Genomic DNA, 20,988 nt, shown 5'->3' with positions numbered 1-20,988 from the left:
TTATTTTCATACAAAAAAAATTAAACTTCATGCCTTTTCTGGGAACACATTGCTTAATAAACTGTAGAACTACAATTACTGCCTTAATATTGTTTTACTTTGTGGTTTTTGGCAGTTGTTAGACACAGATAATTCTCTTCCATGGTCAGTTGTAGTGCACAGTATAATGGAAATGCTTGGTACTCTCTTCAGTGTTTCACCTTATATGGTAATTCTGTTGAATTTTATTCAGTTTTTAATGTTAATGTCTTGATGAAAATGTGTGAAATTGTAGCAGTAAAATCAACACTGGTGGTGGTTATTGGTGGCTAAAATATTTTCAGCAGAATTTTGAGTTTGGCTTTACAAAGTAAGTGACCCACCTGTAAACAATTTCAGTAACTCCATGCCTTAGTACTGTGCTAAATTAGACCTTGGCTTCAGAGTGTGATATCTTCCTGTACCATTTTTGAACTTTAGCTCTTCTTCTGAGCTTAAAGGAAGCTTCAGATAATTAATTCAATTAAATTGCTCTGAACTGGCATTTTAAAAAATTCTTGCAATTCCTTTGTTTCAGTGCTTCAAGGTCTGATTGATTTTTAGCATATTTACCTGAGCTTCCATGCTTTATTTTACACTTTATATTGCTTTAAGAAAAGTTTACTGTTGTCTTTTTCGGTTTTGCCTTTTTTGTTTCTATTTTTTTAATAGGATGAATGTTACCAAGTGAGACAAATATTTGCTCAGAAACTTCACAAAGGCCTTTCTAGACTACGGCTGCCACTAGAATATATGGCTATTTGTGCACTGTGTGCAAAAGATCCTGTGAAAGAGAGAAGAGCTCATGCTAGGCAGTGCCTTGTGAAGAACATAAATGTCAGAAGGGAATATCTGAAGCAACATGCAGCAGTTAGTGGTAAGAGAATAGAATTCACTTTTTGCTACAAGTTCTGTAGTTCTAATAGGAATGTGAGTAGACTGAAAACATTGGTAGTTGTCTGTTTTTATACACAGAACCACTGTAAATTTGGTTTGGAGGTAACTAATGAAAACTGAAATTTTTCATGTTTTCTGGTTTTCTTTTGTCCAGATTTTCTTTTGTTTGTTTGGTTTGTTTTTTTATTTTTTTAACAGGCACTGCTGAGGTCTTTCAGTTTTGTTGAAAACTGTGCAAATGCTTATGCCTAAATATATTGGAAGTGAAGTAATTTTCCAAGGCAATTATGTGTACTGTTTGAACTTATTAATGTTAATAATGTTCTCAGTGAAGTGACAATGATTAATTTTACTTCAACAATTACTAATAAGTAACCTTTTTACATAAATGCTGTACTAAATAGACTGTCCTTGCACTGCTGTATTGAGTAGCATCTTCTGTTATTCCTGCAAAGGGCTATAATATATTTGTCAGCATTTCAGGATGAGTTTATACATTTTTTTCTTCTCAGTGCCAACGGTCTGATCGTGGGAATGCTTTGGAAGTTATTATGGACTCATGTCAGCTATTTTTCTTTTATTAAATCAGTACTTTTGACTTAAAGCTACACACATACAGTATTACAGTGCTGGTACAGGGTCATAGTAAAAAGTAGAGCTTTGTGAAGAGCATTTTTAGATAAGAGGTTTTGAAAGTTTTATTTCTTTGAAAGATTACTGATGGTTTGGCCTTTGTGAAATGAAGGAGATTTTTTTATCTTTTTAGCCTAAACCAGACCTGTTTGATCCATCTGATCTCAGAGATGCTGCCAGATAACTGACTTTCTTCTGTGTTTGTGAATCACTTTATACTGGCTATATCACTTATACTAGCAGTCTTTCTCAGTCCCCTTAAACTCTGATCAGAGAATAAGTCTGCAGACAAGTCCTTTTATGTGTCGTTAATTAAAGAAAAAAGTGGTTCTTTTCTCCCACTCAATAACATGTAAAAAAAAATAAATTGAACAAACACCTCTAAGTCATTTAAAGACTATCCCTCTTGAAAGTCAAAAACTCCTTTTAGTTATTAGACGGAAAGTATAAGCATTTTCATATGTTTAAAATAGATGCTGGGAAGTTACAATCAAAAATCTGTGGAAGAAAGTCAGAGGAGCCTAGGTGTATGTCATTTTCTTTATCCAGCAGGACCTCAAAGAGCACCTGATAAATTCTTTTCTTGCTGAAATAATTGAGTGATGCCTTTGATTTGACATATGCTATAATGCATGGGGAGCCTGGATAAAATATAGATTGCAGTATTTTTTTAGGATTACAATGTTAACTTCATGTCATTCAGATTTACCAGTCTGAGCTTTCAGCAAATAAAATGTCTTGAACTGTTTATATCCTAAAATATTTGTATGCAGCAGTTCAGCAGAAGCTCAGTTCTGGAAATAGCGCGCTATTTAAATGTGCCTCTCACTCTGCCACTGTCTCTACTGACAGAGCAGTAACTCAGGGTGGTAATGATGGTAGTACCTCCTTTGGAAATCTGCATCTTTCATTTTACCAGCTACTTGTCTGAATCTATAAATGTGTGACTTTGTGATGCACTTTGTCTCCAAAACTTCATACGGGTGAGGAGGATATCTGTTGAATGTTTTGGGTGGATTTCAGTTTTTGTTGAAAATATGGTAAATTTCTGCTTACCTGCCTGAGGAAGACTTTTTAAGGACTGGTACCAGACAGTAAAACACCTCTTTTTTTCCACACCGGCCTTTTATAGGCTGGCAGGAATTATTCTCAGCCCTCTTAAATTCTCTAAATGCTATTCAGAGTGGAAGCCTCTCAAGAAGAGACTTACTTTGATTGTTACTAGTTTCATCTGGATAGAGACATGTCTTGCATGGGAATTATATTCTCATGATGGACTTTTACTTGAAAGTCACTAAGCAAAAAAATTGCAAAATTAATTTGTTTTTTAACAAGTTTTTTCTTCAAAGCTCATAAAGCACTCTTGTAAAGGGTTTTGGCACATTGTAGGTTTATGTGCTGATAGGAAAGCCACCTTTCAGGTAGTGTCGTCTTTCAGTAGAGATAAAAGCTCTATTTTTTTTTCTATATTTTTCCTACTGTTTTTTGTCATGACAGGGGTTAAATATAGTATGTATCAATATTTGTTCTTTTCCTGTTTTGTCTGGAACTAGTTCATTTTATTTTCCAGACCCAGTTGGAATTGTTATAGTTATATGAGAAATTGTCCAAGACAGGAAGTTACTGAAAAACTGAGTTTATGAGCTCTTGATGAGCATTCTATTGAGGTTCTAATTAGTGCAAATAATAGTGGGTTGGTTTGTCTGGGGCATGTCTAAGGCAAGCCAATTTTGCTAGTGTTCTGAAGTTGTAATTATGTTTTCTTCCTTCCCTGCCACATCTTTGTTTTTTTGCTTAGTAATGTGAGCAGCTGCTGTCTAAAATGCAGGGCAGTGCTTGACTGAAAATCTTAATTCCTGCATGCATGAAAAGTGTACATCAACCATGAAATGGAATATCACAGAGAAATGATGGGCCCATGTGTGTTTATACCTTAATGGATACTGATCTCAAAGTTTGCCCTCTCCTCTTTGGTAGAAAAGCACACTTATATAGTTTTTTGATGCATCTTTCTTCTGCTTTTCAGAGAAACTGTTGTCACTTCTACCAGAGTACGTTGTTCCTTATACTATCCATCTTCTAGCTCATGACCCAGATTATGTCAAAGTCCAGGATATTGAACAGCTCAAGGACATTAAAGAGTAAGACCATTTTTAATAGTATTATTTCTGACTTTAAGTGAATTTCTAATTCATTGTGGTACTGTGGAACACAGTCCAGTATGCATAATGATGCCAGTTACTTCTGTAAAATATTGAGAGAAGTAGTATAGGTGCTTTTTAAGCACTCTGTGATATTTTATAGAGGAACCCTTCACCTTCTACTCATCTTCACTTCATTTTTCTAAAAGAACTGTTATCTCAGAGTTAGCCTGGTTCCAATTCATAGTGCTAGTAAAAGCTGGACTAAATCATGTTCTCAAATGTGCTTTTTCGAGGAATTTGTTTTGTACTTTGTTTCACGTGGGGTACTGCATTTCTCCTTTAGGTGCCTGTGGTTCATACTGGAAATATTAATGGCTAAAAATGAAAACAACAGTCATGCATTTATTAGGAAAATGGTAGAAAATATCAAACAGACTAAGGACGCTCAAGGACCTGACGATCAAAAAATGAATGAAGTAGGTGATGCTTTTTGATTAGAAATTGCATTTAATTCTGGCCTGCTAATGGAAAAGAATTGCTTTTTGTTTATATACCAACTTCAAAATGTCTTTCAATAGAATTGTATGTATGAAAAGATATTTTATTTACTGTAATTATTAGATTTGTTGTAGTTTAGATGGCAGTTATTTTCCTGTGCTTCGGTAATTCTTGCACATTTGCAATGGAGTCGTAATAGTTTTCAGTCCTTCTGTTTCTGTCTCAGTAACATAACTAAGCACTAACTTCAAATAGATACAAACTATAAAATTTACTGTTTAAATAATCTATTAAAGTGCTTTTTAGTATTTCATTTCTAAAGTGCAAGAGTATACTTAATAGAGGAAGAAAAATACATTAGAAATCTCTGGTGTGTATTGTGTAGTGCATGCATCAAACCTTCTTTTTTGTGGTTTTTATCATCACATCATGTCCAGATTTGTCCCTTTTCTGTTTTTCCCATAGAGATGTGTTTTGGGTAGTGGGTGGGTGGGAATGTGTGCGTTCATTTGATTGACTTAGAAACTAAGGCAAGCAGTACTCTTAAATGTAGAAAGACCATGAAATCATCTGTCTTCAACTATTAGACTTACAATGCTTTTGCTTTGTAAGTGTGTATTTCAGTATCCTGAGAGACACTGTTTAAGATGCAGGCTAGTGTTAAATGTTTAAGGTGATTGCTTTTAAACTGTGCTTTCTCGTCATCTGGGGCACAAGATATAAACTGTCTTCTGTCAAGGTTTTCAATTAACTTCCTAAGTGTTATTTGTATTTAAATTTTATTATTTACAGAAACTATATACAGTCTGTGATGTAGCAATGAATATCATTATGTCAAAGAGTACAACATACAGTTTGGAATCCCCTAAAGACCCTGTACTTCCAGCCAGATATTTTACTCAACCTGACAAGGTATACTTTGGCATTTAATTTTACTTGAGATAAGTCTGTTTAAATATTTGCTAGTTGTAATTCAGGATTGTTTTTCTTAAATATTTCTTGCAACTTCAGACTTCTCTTTCTTATATTGAAGTTGAAAATGTATGTATTTATATGTCTTCGTAAATATATTATATATATATGTGCACACACCAATTTCTCTTACCCCCTACTCCCATATTACTGTTCTAGTTTAAGAATTTAAAAGCATAAATGTTGTAAATGAAATCTTCCAGTGCAATCTCCAGAATATATCTATAGCTATGTCTATATCTATATCTATTTCACTGATTATTTCTGTAATTGCCTCCACCCCCTTTTTTTACAGAATTTCAGTAACACCAAAAATTATCTTCCTCCGGAAATGAAGTCTTTTTTCACCCCTGGAAAGGTAGGTGTGGGGGGAATTGGAGTTGGTGCTGTGCTGCTTGTTGTTCTAGTTTGTCTCTGGTTTTGGAGTGTGTTTTCTTTGTGGGTTTTTTGCTGTTGTTGTTTTGTAAAGAAAAATAGCATGTAAATAATGAAACACTAAGAGAACAGATTGTTTCTACGTATAGGGAAAGATACAGGCAAAGGGAAAATTGCTGTTTATGCTGGGTGGTGGCAACAATAGTCAAAGCCTGTTGTCTTTAGAAGGACAGAGTCTGAAAACACCCCAATGCAACCCATATTTGTCAAGTTTACAAAATGGTTAGCCATTTTAGACTGCAGAAGACTGCAATGTTGCATACATACAAAGTGGCAGCTGTGGAAAACTATAACAGAAATTATTTTGAAAATCACATAATTAATCTTTGGCAAAGCTGAATACCATTTTACAGTACCTTACAAGTTAACTGACTGTTCTACAGTTTTTTTAATTTGTTATTTTAGAATATGCATTCTATTGAATGGCAGTATTCTTTCTTCACTAAAACTAAACCCAGGTACTCTTTAGGATAAAATTAAAGTCTGGGAAAGGAAATTACAAACTGTGGTTTTCACCTGGATTAATGCATCCTGTTCTAGAGGACAAAGAACATTAATTTGTCACCTTGTGAAAGAAAGAAATTACAGCATGTTCATTACCCTTAACTTTGCTAATGAAGCATTGGCTGTCAGCTAGTAACTTAACAATAAAGGAGGAATGCAAGCTAGGAAAAGAAGGAGATTTCTCTTTGAGAAATTGAAAGTCAACATTTATGGATTGGAATAGATAATCATTGAAATTCTTTGAATCCTAAGTTAGTCTATATTGTTTTAAATTTCTAGTGCTGGGTACTCTAGCTGTTCTTGTGTTGTTTTAAAACTTTGTAACAAACAGGAGAGGTGTATTTGACCAATCATGAGAGGAACATGAAATGGAAGTTAGTCAGAGGAGTCTTATTTCTGTGAGTGGAAGACTGGCTTGGGTGGATGTTAGAGGAGTGGATATAAGCAGGGAACACCAAGTGCAGGGAGGCTTTGAATGTAGATTCTCTGAAAGGGAGAAGCTGTTTGTGCAGGCCTCTTTGTCCCTCCTTAGCAGGAAGTCCAGTTGAGTGTGAATTTGAAAATCTCTTTGCTTTCGAGCTCTTTTTGCACACACTGATTAACATTTAGTTCTAAACTAATAGATGTAAATTATTGAGCTGGATTTAGTTCTCCAAGGTTTATTTTTGGAAAGCATATGCTGATTTTTTGTGTGTTCAGTGCAGAATATATCTTTGTAAGTGTAACATTCCCTTTGGCTGTAAAAGTATAACCAGAATTTCCATGGTCTGTAGCTCTGAGAAGGAAACAGCCAAGGCTGATATGATGTGCATGTTGAATTTTTTGTTGCTGTCACTAACTGCAGACATAGCTGGAATATATTGAAGGAGAAGATGGATAATGAGAAATGCAGGGAATGGTCAGCATGTTTTTTACATAGGTGTTTGCCATTCTCTTTAGGAGTAATTGAACTCTTTCAATTCTCTCAAAAGAGCTGGAGGCATTCGGCAGGTCTGAAAGATAATCCAGTTAAATTAATAACCCGAAGCTCACCAGTGTCTGGAAATTGTGGCATTTCTTAAAAGCCTAACATTTTTAAATCTGTGCAAGAAGTATCAGAATCTTTTCCACAGTGTTTGGCTTTTGAGATTCTCATTTATCCTCAGTTGAAACTAATGTGGTTGCCAGTTTAATGTCTCCTTTGCTGGAAGGGCTGTCCTGCTCCTATTTCTGCTTCGCTGGGCCAGGTGCTTATGTGATGCAGGTGGGGAGCAGATCCAGGTAGATAAATCAGTAGAAAGCAAATGGCACATGAAGTGATGCAGTGCCTGACTGCAGGGTCCAGTGAGCTCACAGCACTGCCAATGAGAAGAGGACAGAATCTAAGGCTAGAGAGAATACCAGCTTTGGTGGCAGCTAGTTATTTTGCAGCTCCCTCAGCTTCCTTCTGGTGTCTGCTGTAGCCTTCATAGGAAAATATTTATCACTTTGTGTTAAAATTAACATAATGATTGCAGAAAGTGAAATCTGTGAATATTTTAAGCATAGTACATGTTAACAATGTCTGAATGTGTAGCTTAAAATAAAAGAAATATATTTTTGGTTTCAGCCCAAAGCAGCCAATGTTCTTGGAGCAGTTAATAAGCCTCTTTCGTCAGCAGGCAAGCAGTCTCAATCCAAATCTGCACGAATGGAAACTGTAAGCAATGCCAGCAGCAGTTCAAATCCAAGCTCTCCAGGAAGGATCAAAGGGAGGTTGGTAGACAACAAAGGATCTTTGATATTTCAAATATTTGTAATGGAAACTTTGAAAATACTTGTATAATGTTTTCTAAGTAAAAGAAAGAATTCTTTTCTCTTACATTGAAGTAAAATTACCTTACCATATTGGTATAACTGAAACCATGAATTTGGCTTTCTAACTCCAGGAATAAATTTTCTTCAAAAAAAAACAACAAAAAACCAAACCCAAGAAACCAAACCAAAAAAACCAAAAAAAATCCTAAAAAGCAAAACACAAAAAAACCCCCAAAACAAAACAAAAGCCCAGAATCAAATTACATCCAGAACTGGCTGAAGGAGGAAAGGAAAGTTTCATATGTTTTAATTTTTGGGGGGATGTGTTTTTGGTAGATAGATATATCCCCCCCACACATATATATGTACTCGTATATGTGTATACACACAGCTGCAGTCCCTGGGAACCTGGCTGCAATGCTACAAACACATCCCACCCCAGGGAGAACTGGTAGGCCATTGTGGTGGTCCTGCATGACTTTCTCCTCGAGTCCTGCACTTTGCTGGACTTTGCAGACCAATATTTTTGGATTTTAGATTAGTTTTGTGATGAAGAGGTGAGTGTACTGTAAATAACTCATCTTCTAGTTATCTGTCTTTAAAATTGCAGCTCATTTTGTGTCAGTTTTGTGGGTTTCATCAGTTACTTTATCTTATGTTCTTTTGTTTTTAACTCAAAGTCACATTTTCATTATTTTTTTCCACTGACAGTGAGAGATTGTATAGCCTCCACTATTTGTATTCTTTCTACTGTTTCACATTCTTTCAAGACTGTTAGGAAATTTTGTGTTTGAATTTAAGACTTCTCATTTAGTACTTCTGTGACTATTCAATATATAATATTAGTTTTAAATGAAGTCCAGTGTTTTATAAGAAATATTTCTCCACTAGAATGTCTGCAGAAAAACGTATTTCATACAAGTCATGCAGGTTCACATGCTGCACTGTATTACTGGCTAATGATAGGTGGACTCCATATTCTTCTCTATATCCAGCAAAATGAATTTGAGATCAAATTTTTAAAAATGCTGCACTCACATGTTCTGTCATCTTCATGATTTCTCCAGTTCACTTTAGTTAAAGGGATTAGTGTTTTGGGTGGAGATGACAAAGAGAAGAGATGGGAATGACTGAGGATGCAGGATATTTCTGTCTGAATATGTTCAGGCAGATTTGCATGTTTTGAGAGGATGTATAAAACCTAAGCTTCCCATTACTCCCAGTTAATAGAGATTGTAAACCTCTAGGAGTGACAACATCTTTCACTCACTATGCAGTGCCCAGGCCAGGGAATTGAGTTTGTGTCTTTGAATACCACTTTCCATTTTGGCATGTAGGGTATTTATTTTCATTTAAAAACTTGCACTGGTATTTGAAAGTGTTGCTTCTGCAGATGAAATGAAATTACTTGTGTATTGGTTTTTGTGCATTTCCTTTTATCTGTGGGACTCAGTGCTTTACGTATGCAGGAGGCATTGCTGTCCATGTTTACATTTGTAGAGACTGAAATAAAAATTAAATCACTGCTGCAAAAAGCAGAGGGAAATTTGAATTGTTGTTTCATTGCCTAGACCTCACCATAGGAAGGTGTATGTGCTTTGGCTGGTCTCTGTGGGGATCTTTGATGTCTATAGGAAAGTGTAGGCAATTATATGCAAACACAGTTCTCTTAAAACTGTTTTAAAAGGCTGCTTATCTTTCCCAGTGAAAATTGAATGTGGTTTTAGATCCAAACATTTCTGTTGAGACTTAGATGAGGTGACTTGTGATCCTTGGTATCTACAGTACCCAGAGTGAAAGGTTTCTTCTGCCAAATTGTTCCTGGTTTACTAATAATTTTTTTATGAAGATTGTTGTCCTTAGTATTTTTTTTAATGATTGCCCAATGTATCATAAATCATAAGGGAAATATTTGTTTATTTATCCTAGACTTGACAGTACTGAAATGGACCATAGTGAAAATGAAGAATTCACACTGTCTTCACCCTTACCAGGAAAGAAAACTGACAAAAGGGACGACTCTGATCTTGTAAGGGTGAGCTGTTAAAAATTAACATGATGGTCTTAGAGATCATTCCAAAAAAATGCTGAAACTGAGCTGATGTTTTAAACTACTGGAAGATGTGTTTAGAGTTGGGTGTGAAAATACAGTGTAAAAAATATTGTTTCTCACAGAATCATATATGTTTCAAAACATGTTTAAAGGTCATAAATTCCAGCCATTAACATCAAAGACTGGGGTCCACCTCAAAATCATGTCCCTGAGGTTACTGAGGCTTTGGAGAGTGGCAGTATCCTTGCTAATTCTTACCAATGGCTATAAATATATATAGCTCAGTAATAAGAAAGGTTCCTAATGAGGATGTAAAACATTTGGACTCTCATTTAGATGTAGTGCTTTAATATGTAAAAGAAGTTGTAAGCAGGCTAAATATTATTTAAGCAGTATTTATACCTGTATCAAAACAGAGAAAAATAAACCACCGAAGGAAATTATAATTGTATTGTAATTCTAAAAGCAGGTCAAATAAAACAATAATAATTTCCCATACCTCTACTAAGTTTCACTATTTTGTGCCTTAATAGCAGTTGACAGTCTGTAAATTTTGTAGTATTTGGGATATGCATGATAAAGTAATAAGATCAGATTAGCTAGAATTGGATTTTCTAGGCTGCATTAAAGATGTCCTGTGTCTCATGTCACCACTGCTTTATTTCTTTTTACTGTCTCTGACAGTTCTCTTTTCTCTCATTATGTCATTCTGGTGCATTTTTCTAGGTTGCTTGGGACATAAGATACTAACTAGTAAAAATTCCTGAACTTTTGCCTGTCTTAAAGTATAAATAAGTATCTTATACTGTGGGAAAAGCAAACCAGTTTATAACTAAATAAGAAAAATCTGGAGTCACTTATCCAAAAAAACCCACAAACACTTCTGTACACCTGAGATTCCAGACAGCTCCTGACATGCAATTCATGTTTAGAAGCATTAGCTTGAACTGGTAACTACTGAGAAAGCTCAGTGATAAAGCATATACAGGTCAGTGTCTTGAGTACTTTTGAGAGTATCATTCCAGTTTGAATCTGTAAGTGAATTGCTCCACGTCATGGATTTAGAACTAATTTTTGGTTTTTTGGAGATGAGGACCAGATTACAGCAATCATTAGCTGAGAAGCAGGATATTAATTGGGTGGCAGAAAGTCCATGTTTTAAAGGTATCACTCTTCAGGATATTTGTCCAGATTAACACCATAGATTAACAGATGTTAACAGGTGTTAACCTGTAGAGTAACGCCTTGGTTCTGAGGCTGTGGGACACTGTTTAGCCCCAGGAAAAAGCTTTACTTTGAAAATTGGCAGCAGTTACTTACCAGCTAAAAGAAGCTGCAGTGACATGTGCATCTGCAAAAGCAAATGAAGTGGGGAATAGCAAGAATGTCACTGAAGGCGTGAACTGACAGGAGATGTCATCAGTGTTCAAACATTTTTCCTATTTTCTTCTAGTGTAATATTTTGTCCTTCAATTTCTTTTCACTTTTACCCTCATACTCTTCCTAAATTTTCTTTCTGCTCTTCTTGAAAAAGGTTTTTGGTCAAAATGGAGACATGAATGAATATGTAAGCTGATCTCTATCTTATGTCATGAGACAGATGTAAAGGGAAAAAGCCTTCATTCAGGTTTTAAATTACATATCTCTGATTATGTAGATGAAATTTCAGTGTGGCAAATACTAATAAATGTGTTGAAATACAGTAGTGTTAGTATGAAACAAACATTTATATGAAACAGAAAAAGTGCAAATATTGGACTTTTGGATAATTTCATTATGTAAAATGAAAGAGAGTCATGGTTGCCATGAAATGGTGAATGACTAATATTTTCTGCTTTTATTTTTCTGAGGGTTGGTTGGGGTGATATGGCTCTAGTAGCTGCTTATTGAAGTCTTTGCACTGTTTATGGCTCTTTACTGTGCTCTTTAGAGAACTAGAGCCTGGAGGGGTAAAGGAATAGTTTCTGTTTTCAGAGTTATGATTCAGAATGGATTCTACTTTTGTTGATGTGTTAGAGGGAAGGGCTGCCATTCAGAGGAACATTGGCAGGTTTGAGGACTGGGTCAAGGGGAACATCAGGAGGTTGAAGAGCCCCAAGTACAAGGTCCTGCACCTCTGTATCCATACAGATTGAGGGATGAAGGGATTGAGAGCAGCCCTGCAGAGGACACTCAAGGTCACTCATGTAGGAGAAACTGGACATGAGCCAGCCACATGTGTTCACAGCCCAGAAAGCAAACTGTGTCCTGGTCTGATCAAAAGGAGAGCAGCCAGCGGGGCCAGGGAGGGGATTCTTGATATCTCCTCTACTCTCTTGGGACTCTCATCTGGAGTGCTGTGTCCAGCTCCAGGTCCCCATTAGAAGACATGAAACTTACAGCACATCCAGAGAAGGGCAGTGAGAATGATGAGAGGGCTGGAACACGTCTGCTAACAGGAAAGGCTGGGAGAGTTGGGATTGTTCATCCTGGAGCAGAGAAGGCTCTTGGAGGACCTTATTGTGGCCTTGCAATATGATGGGGGCATATGAGAAAGATGGAGAAAGATTTGACTTGTCCTGTAGTAGTGGGACAACGGGCAGCAGTCTTAAACTGAAAGAGGTGAGATTTAGTTTGGACATAAGAAAGGGACTGTTTACAGTGAGGATGATGGGACACTGGAACAGGCTGCCAGATAATCTGTGGATGCTCCATCATTTGGAGATGTTCAGGGCCAGGCTGGATCTTTCAGCAGCCTGGTCTAGTGAAAGGTGTCCCTGCCCATGGCAGGGTGGTTGGAATGAGATGATCTTCAGAGGCCCCTTCTGACCCAAACTGTTTGTTTTAAGCTTGGGTGGGTTGTTTTGCTGCTCAGAGGAAATGTTGGTACAGCTCTGACAAAAGTGACTTGGTAGCTACCACCAATTCCTGTGCTTTCTTCTGCAGTTGTAAAGTCAGGTTGCCCACTGTCTCCTGTATTAGTGCCTTCCAGTGCCAGCATAAGAGCCAGGCATAAGCACCCTGCAGCTCACAAGAGCTGAAGCCACAAGTTGGCAATTCCCATCTTCTCTGCCTTTATATCTTCCTGTTACAAAAAAGCAATTATGGATTGTTATGGGTTCTGTCCTACTCTGTTGGACGCAGCAGAGGTCACAAATGAGGAAGGCCTTACACACTTCAGGGTTTTAACTTCTCACCTTTCAAATAATCTTTCCCCCTTGTTATTTAATATGTAGGTGTGTGTTTATATTCTTACAAAGGTTTTTGAAATGGATATGGTAAACAATCTGAGACGACTTGTATAATTTGAAGACTCTGTCTTGTTGGAGGAAGCTTCTACATGCAACTGTTGAATATGGTGGTTTAATTTTTTATTTAATGGTGCAATCTTGCCTTTTCAGTCAGAGATGGAGAAGCCTAGAGGAAGGAAGAAAGCCACTATCACAGATTCAGAAGAGAAGCTAAGCATAGATGACCTGAATAAACTGGGTCAAGAGCAGAAGCTTAGAGGTAGTCAACGGGGAAGGAAGAGACCTGCAGTTGTATCAGAAGCTGATGAAACACAATGGCAAGAGGAAAAAAGGCTAAAAGAAGATGTGATAGAAAGTGAGGACGAACAGAACAGTCCACCAAAGAAAGGGAGAAGAGGACGCCCTACCAGAACAAATAATGGGGCAACACCAAAGGAAGAACCAGTGGCAAAGTCATCAAAAAGGAGCAAAAAAAAACAACCGCCAGCAGCTGTAGTGGAAGAGGAGGAGGAGGAGGAAGAAAGGCAAACTGAAAACATTGAACAAAAACCAAAAGGCAGGCAAAATAGGACATCCAAAAGAACACAGCAGAGGTAAGTCCATCTTCTTGTAAGCTGTGTATTTTTTATCTCTGACATTAGTTATAATTTGATGCTTTGCAATTTGGGTCTTCCTCAAAACAGAGCAGAACCATCTGAAACTAGTACAGTTGAATCAGCACAGTCTACGCCACAGAAAAGACGAGGAAGGTCATCACAAACACCACCAGCACAGCAAAAAAAAGTGTAAGTGTTCTAAATCTGTGTTTAGTGAAAATTAAGTAATGCCTCTGTGCCCCCAAGCAAACCTGTACTGAAAATATTTCAGAATACTGTAGTTGACAGTTAAGAAAATAAATTGCTGTTTTTATTTCTAAAATGTTTTCTTTAGCTGCTTCTCCTAGGGCATCTCACAACAGAGCAAGAGGCTGTAAGTAATTTTAATGTGCTCAGGTAGCATGTATGTAGCTTTGCTTTTCTAGGAGAAAAGTCAATAAAGCATATAAAGGCCTTGAAGGGCTTTATTAAGACTTAAAGGAGAGGAAAGTGGCCCTGTTTGTTTCAGATAGCAGGGAAGAATCAAATTGTTACTGTGCAGAAATAGATTTGTGGAGAATTAAGTTTATTTTGATTCTCCTTAAATTAATGTTCACTTTCTAATTTGTGATCTTACTATCCACTTGAATAATTTTCATGGGAATAAAATGTGTTGTGATCACTGAAGGGGAGTAGCTTCTGAAAATTCTGAAGTGCAGTAAGTTCCTAAATGAAGGTAAACTCTGTCGTTGGCTAGCTTTGTTTTCTTGTGCCTGCTGTAGGAAAATAGAGGTAGCTGTACCTTTTCTGTACATGTAGGGATAGTATATGTAAGTTGAGGTGCACAAGGGGTTATTTGCCCACTTGTATCAAACTGCAGCTCATGGAGAATATTTACTTTTCCAGAACCTGATATAAATTCCTCAGGGCACTACTTGGGGACATCTACTGTCTGTCACTCTTGTATATCTCTGTTGTCTTTCTGGCTTCTGGACTTAGTTAGCATCACATTGCTCTTCCTCTGGCAGTGTAGTGTACTGACTTACCTTATACCAGGGATCTTCCCTACAGGAGAACCTTGCCTGAAAGAGCTTGTACCCTCATTTCAAATTCTGAGCTCACTCTGGATCACATGATCTGGCATTTGGCATGCACTGCATCCCCACCTTTCAAGTTTCCCTGCCTAAGGTCACACCTCTGTTTCTCATTTACTCTGTAACCAGGAGCACAGGACCCAACACTGGTTGGTTACTCCAGAAGTCACTGCTACATGTGCAGTAGAGCAAGAGCTGGAAAGTGCTACTGCCATGCAGGGAAGACAAGCCAACAAGTTATTGTTGGGTGATGTGCTATGTGGTGTTTGTCAAAGATGGCCTTTACTAAATATTTAAATAACTTTTCTCAGTGAAGTTGGTATGTTTCTTTACTCCATTTTAAGCTGACAGTAAATTATATCACTACCCTCAATCAGTAACAACCATAGCTCTCATTCATGTGTATGTACATTGTTCCTGTCAGGGGGAACCCAAGAAAGTTGTTTCAGGGTTCAAAGTTGTTAGTTGTTGAATCTGTTCTAGATTTCATTTAAAAAAAAGAAAAAGTGGGTTGTGTTTTGTTTGTTTGTTTATTTTCTCAGACCACCCACATTTTGACTGTTCTTTTTCCAAATCTGCAAGAGAAAGGTGAGACAGTTGCCATTTTTCAGTCTTCAAAGTGCGTTGTAGTCAAGCCTTTCTCCCTCATCTACATCAGTTTTAAATGAAGGAAGTTGATAGACTGAGACAGCATTGTGTACTACAAGATAAATATATTTATACCAAATGCTTAAAGCTTTCTGAGCTCCTTGGGAATGGATTTGGCATAAGAATTTGGGATTTTGTGTATGAGGTGGTAATGTATCCTGGGGGTGGTAGTGTATAACCTATTTCTGGTAGCAAATTGGCTTGCCAATTAGCATATGTGAACAGGCTTGTTTTTGTGATATGTGAAAGGAAGACCCTAGCTTGTATATAATTCTTCTGCTTCCTCTTCAATTCCATTGCTTCTATCAGTCTTGGAAGACTTGAGTTGGGCTAATTTGTGTTAAGGGATGGCATGTTGGTTGGTTTGGAAATACTGTAATTGCTGTGCAGTTGAGGGATTTTGTCTGGATTGTTGTGGTTGTCAGGATTGAAAATTCCTAGCACTTTCATGATGTGATGGCATCTGAGTACAATTGTTTTGGATCTGTGCCCCCACTGGAGATTGAAGTCTGTCTGTTGTGTGCCCAGGACTGAGTTTCCGGTTTCATTCCAACCAAAATGTCACCAACTTTGGGTGCAACCAATGCTGCACCTGCAGTAAATGGAATGATTCAGTGATTTGATTCTGAATTGTGCTACTGTAATGTGGGTACAGCTCTGGAGTTTTGGATATCTCTTTAGCTGGCTTTTTTTTAAAGGCTAGGGGTGTTAGCTAATTCTCATTTTAAGCAAATGGGTGCTTTTTGCTTGTGGCACAAATCCCATAACCAACACAGGCAGTTTAAGATTTTGTTAACTGATTGCTCTTGAGTATCCTGATTAAGGCATTGTTATGCTGGTTATCCCTAAGCTTGAAAGATTTCCATATAGGTTCATTATAGTGCTGATTTCATAAATAGCAATATGGGTTCTTCTAGGTCTGAAAAATCCCAAATTCACTTATTCATGTAAAAAGTCTTGGAGAAGTAGAGTACATCTGTTTGTGGAATTGAATAGAGAGAAAACCAACAAACAGTATTCAGTCTCTGGCTGTTTGGCTTTTCCTGCTTACTGGTTAATGTTATGTCAACCTATTTTGGCTTGTATTGGGGCACTGAAGAGAAAAATCTGCCGTGTCTATAGAGGCAGAATTGTTCCACTTTGTGTTCCTGACCCTCTATTGGGGAACAATTTTGTTTTCAAATGCTGTTGTCCAGCCTCCTAGTTTCACTTCAGTTCTGTGCATGGATGAACTAGACAGGTGTAAAAGACAGCAGCATTATGTAACATGAAATGGTAAAGCTGCTCTTTTTGTGAACTGGAATGTTTGCAGATGTACATGTGCTGTGGAGCTGATCTTTATTTTTCTTCTCATTGTAGCCGTGCAGGACGTTCCAAACAAGCAGCCAGTAAAGAGAATGAATCCAGTGAAGAGCTGGATGTGTTTCAGAGTGGTTCACCTGTCAGTGATGACATTCCCCAGGAAGAAGTAATGGAAGAAGAGGAAGTTTCCACAATCAATGTAAGAGAACTGCCTGAGCTTTTCTTTGTGAGTCTTTGTGGTGTGCTCTGTGTATTGATGAACAGAGAATGACCTCTGTTCTTAGAATGACTTCTCCCCATTTTTAGAACTTAACCTTCCTCTTTTAAAATGAATGGGGTGTGATGTAGTGTAGTGTAGTGTAGTACACTGTCATGTAGTGGATCTGCAGTGTAATTTCCTAGAGAAGCTGCATTTCTTGGAAAATATCACTTTTTGTCAAGTGTCTTGAAGTTTCTGTCCTGTGTAGCCTTTCTTATCTGTATGCCAAAATTGTGTAGTGTCTAACAGGAATTCCTTTCCAGGTAACTCCTGCCCATTTTTCTCATCTAGTTTTTAATAGTGAATGAAGCATCTTGATACAAAACAGACACACAAAATGAATAATGCTGAAAAATAAGCATGGAGTCTTGGAACAGAATCTTAAACTGATCTCTTCCTCTTACCAGCATATGTTAAAATGAGTTCCCTTTTATATTTATTTCATACAAACACATTGGCAATGTTAGTAGTCATACTAAAACTGAGAATGCCTTCACAGTCTTGGATGCATCTGATGGTCGGAGCATCTGAGTGTATGAAAAATCTGAGAAGGGAAACTGCATTATTGTGAATTCCATTAAGGATGTGGGCTCAGTAACATCAAATGGAGTTAGATCCTGGTCATTGATTGAGACTTGTAATAAAATGAGTAACGAATGCCACAGTATATGGATACTCAAACATTATTGAGTGACCCTGAACATTTTTTCCATTATAAAATGTATTTGTTCTTGAATTTTTCAAAATTTTTCTGTTAAAAAATTTAAAATATCTTTTTTCCAAATAGGTCCGTCGCAGAAGTTCCAAAAGGGAAAGACGATGAGTGAGCATGTAGTTACCAGCCTTCCAGGTGAAAGCTTTGAAGAATGCTTTTAATATAAAGCTTGAGACTGAATGAAGCTGTTAGTGCACAAATGGGGTTGCTGAAGAAAAGACAAAACCTATTGTACTGCCCCTGCATTTGCAGTCCCTAGGTCACAAGCTTTAGCCACACACGTTGATATCATTAACTGTGGATTTTTGTGAAGTGTAATGTGCGCTGGCTTTGTAGACATATGAACTAAAGAAGAAAACTGTAAATAGTTCTTTTTTTAATGTTTCTGACTTATAAAGTGCTTGTATAGCTTTTATCTGCGGCTTTAAACTGACAGTACCCCACTGTTTATTGGATCGATTGATTTTAAAAAAGAACAGAGTTTGTTGAAATTGATCTCAAGCAATATCTGTCAGTGTTCGTATTTGTACTCTTGTTGACATTTAACTGTGAAAAACAAGTCAGTTGAACAAATAGTGCCACATTCTTTTGCCACTATTTGTCAAGGAGAAGAAGAGGAAGAAAATAAAGTCTTTGTTTCCTTCATGAGTATAACCTAGTGTTTACCTTCAGGCACCTACGTATCATCAGAGGTGCTAAATTACTTTCTTTTACAGTTTAAAATATTGGATAAAATAATACAAGAGATGCAAATTTGGAAAGAAGTTTTGTTTTACACCTCAGTATTGATGCCAGACTTTTCTGGACTTGTAGTGGCATTGAAAATTCAAAAAGGTTTTAAAATATTTTAATTTTAAAAGTGTGTTATTAAATAATGTACTGAATACCCTACCCATTTTATCTTCCCCTATCAGTTTTTATTAATCTACTGTATCAATAAAATTCTGTAACTGAGTTTTTAATAGTCTAGTATGTTAATGTGTATAGATATTTCCTTCTGAACATGATGTTCACAAAGAGCAAATTATTACTACATTATAATATGAAATCTGATATATAAACATTAGTGAAAATACAGTTCTTATTACAATGTAAAGTTAATCGCAAAGAGAAATTTTATTGATGCAGTGTGTCTTTATAAAGCTGTTCTTGAGAGCCAAGTGTTTTGTATTTTATAGTGAAGTTGCATGTTTATGAAAAATGTGCTGAAAATGGGATGTAATGTTTTTTTTGAAACTCGTATCTAGCAGTAGTATATGGTAGGTTGCCTCATGAGAGATCCTTTTATTGAGAGTTTATTGTACCTTTCTGTTTTGTTTTTGTTTTTTGAGCCAAATTTTTTTGGTATGAAGAGCTAAGTTTTTGTTAAATAACCAGCTGTCAACAGTCAAGATACTCAAGATTTGAATGAAGCTCCATTTTTATTTTATGCTACAATAGAGACAGGTTGGTTTATGTTGATTATTTTGGTTTTTTGTTGGATTTTTTTTTTTTTTTTTTTTAGTTATAATCTGCAAAAAAACAAAGAAAAAAAATTCGTAGAGCAGTATCCTGTATGCAGTTTAACAGTTTACAAACTGTCTTTGAACCAAAATATATCAGTTACTATACTCTGCTTAGCCAAGCACACATCATAATTTCAGGTGCTGTTTTCCCTCTGGTTTCCTACAGTTGACAACACATGAAAAATCATTTTCTAGCCTAAGAAAATTTAATTGAATAATGGAGCATTTTCACATAATCCATCAATAAATAAGTTATTGTTACAAGGTTGCCTGTAATGATTACAGGAAAGGATAATATTAAACCACAGATTTACCAATTTCCAAACTGTAAGACTGCTAATAAAGCAGGCAACCCTTAGAATTTTTTCATTATTCATTTTTTTTGGTACCACTAGGAAAAAGTATTGTAAACAACTAGATTATTCTGCCTCAACTTTCCCCCTCTTTCAGTATTCAAGTTTTCAATGTTTATACCTATAGATACAGGGCAAATGCTGACTAGAAAGGCAGTTAGGTTTGATGTGAATTGACTTTGAAATAGTTGGCACAATGGAACTGGCTAGCTTATGCTTCAGCAGTGCAAATGCAAGTTGTTGAGGGTTTTTTTATGGTATAAAATGATTGAAAACTAGCTTTGTACTTTCCTCTTTGACAGAATTGCACTGAAAACATTTATGGAAGATGTACCTTTAAGTCAATTTTATACAAAAATATGAAAAATTAATGCTGAAACTGCTGCAGACTCTTGAGGCTTTATGTGCATAAACATGGTTAGGTTAAACTTCATGGAATATTGATGCACCATTACTGATCATAATGTTTATTGTAAATTTAAGCTATAGTTTTGCAATTTAAATGTTGATTTCTTGGGTAATAATGAGTAAATCATTATTTCTTGAGAAAAAGGCACAGCAAATATGTCATTCTTATATTCAAACCTCTTCTAAGTTCATTCTCATCTCATATAAAGAAAATGAATATTTTATGTACTAACATTTTGAGATCTGCGTACAGTAGCTACAGTAGATTATAATTATGTATAAAAGATAAATTGCTAACATTCAGTTAGCATGCTCTTCTGCAATGATAATGTTAAGTTTATAAAAATGTACTGTATTACATTAAAAGATCAAATTGAACTCACTGTAACAAGTTCCAGTATGACATCTTTGTGAGATTACCAAAGTATCTTGCTGTACTTTGCAGCAAATAAAGCTTTTGTTACATTTCCTTTCTTTTGCTGCAGTGCAACAGGAAACTTTCAGTGATCTGTAGTTCATGAGCAAAATCCAAAGAGGGATTGTAATCTTTATACTAGTGATAAAAATAATTCACTGATTCCAGAAGCATGGTGGTTTTTTTTTACCTGTCACAGACTGAGATAATGAGTATTTAGGGCTAGCTAACCCACTAATAGGAAGGAAACATGAAAGTGTTTGAAAGTTTTAATGTGACTATACCTGTTCCACCTCAGATGATTAGAATCCATTAAGTTTACTTGACTCTGCCAATTGAATATATTTTCTAGCAAAATTGAACCCTTTTCCAAATATTTTGACACTTGTTATTGTGACATTTGGATCTCTGTGAACAAAAATATTAGTTTACAAAAAGATACTAATATTAAAGACATTTTCATCAAAAATGAATATGCTCAGTTTGTGAGTAACTTCCAAGAAACTTAAGTGTTGAGTCCTAAATACTTTATTCTGGCATAGCATTTGTCATCT

The 20,988-nt window shown here is 36.3% G+C and overlaps 1 protein-coding gene across 4 annotated transcripts in view; it reads left to right on the top strand.

Annotated features, from left to right (window-relative positions):
• Nucleotides 1-20,907, top strand: part of PDS5B (PDS5 cohesin associated factor B) — a 96,809-nt gene extending 75,902 nt beyond the window's left edge. Inside the window, exons 25-35 of one of the 4 annotated variants that reach the window (XM_079322382.1) lie at nucleotides 691-895; nucleotides 3,575-3,689; nucleotides 4,036-4,168; nucleotides 4,983-5,102; nucleotides 5,458-5,520; nucleotides 7,690-7,835; nucleotides 9,807-9,906; nucleotides 13,311-13,753; nucleotides 13,844-13,945; nucleotides 16,837-16,978; nucleotides 17,826-20,907. In XM_079322382.1, coding sequence (XP_079178508.1) covers nucleotides 691-895; nucleotides 3,575-3,689; nucleotides 4,036-4,168; nucleotides 4,983-5,102; nucleotides 5,458-5,520; nucleotides 7,690-7,835; nucleotides 9,807-9,906; nucleotides 13,311-13,753; nucleotides 13,844-13,945; nucleotides 16,837-16,978; nucleotides 17,826-17,861 — 1,605 coding nt within the window. In that variant the 3' untranslated portion in view covers nucleotides 17,862-20,907. Of the gene's footprint in view, nucleotides 1-690; nucleotides 896-3,574; nucleotides 3,690-4,035; nucleotides 4,169-4,982; nucleotides 5,103-5,457; nucleotides 5,521-7,689; nucleotides 7,836-9,806; nucleotides 9,913-13,310; nucleotides 13,754-13,843; nucleotides 13,946-16,836; nucleotides 16,979-17,825 lie in introns of all 4 variants that reach the window. The other 3 variants (XM_079322381.1, XM_079322384.1, XM_079322383.1) reach the window with 3 other exon arrangements.
• The last annotated feature ends 81 nt before the right edge of the window (nucleotides 20,908-20,988 follow it).

The sequence above is a fragment of the Erithacus rubecula genome, assembly GCF_903797595.1.
Source record: "Erithacus rubecula genome assembly, chromosome: 1".
Classification (NCBI taxonomy): Eukaryota; Metazoa; Chordata; class Aves; order Passeriformes; family Muscicapidae; genus Erithacus; species Erithacus rubecula.
Note: the sequence above shows the minus strand (reverse complement) of the source record. Positions and strands in the feature narration are given on the sequence as shown.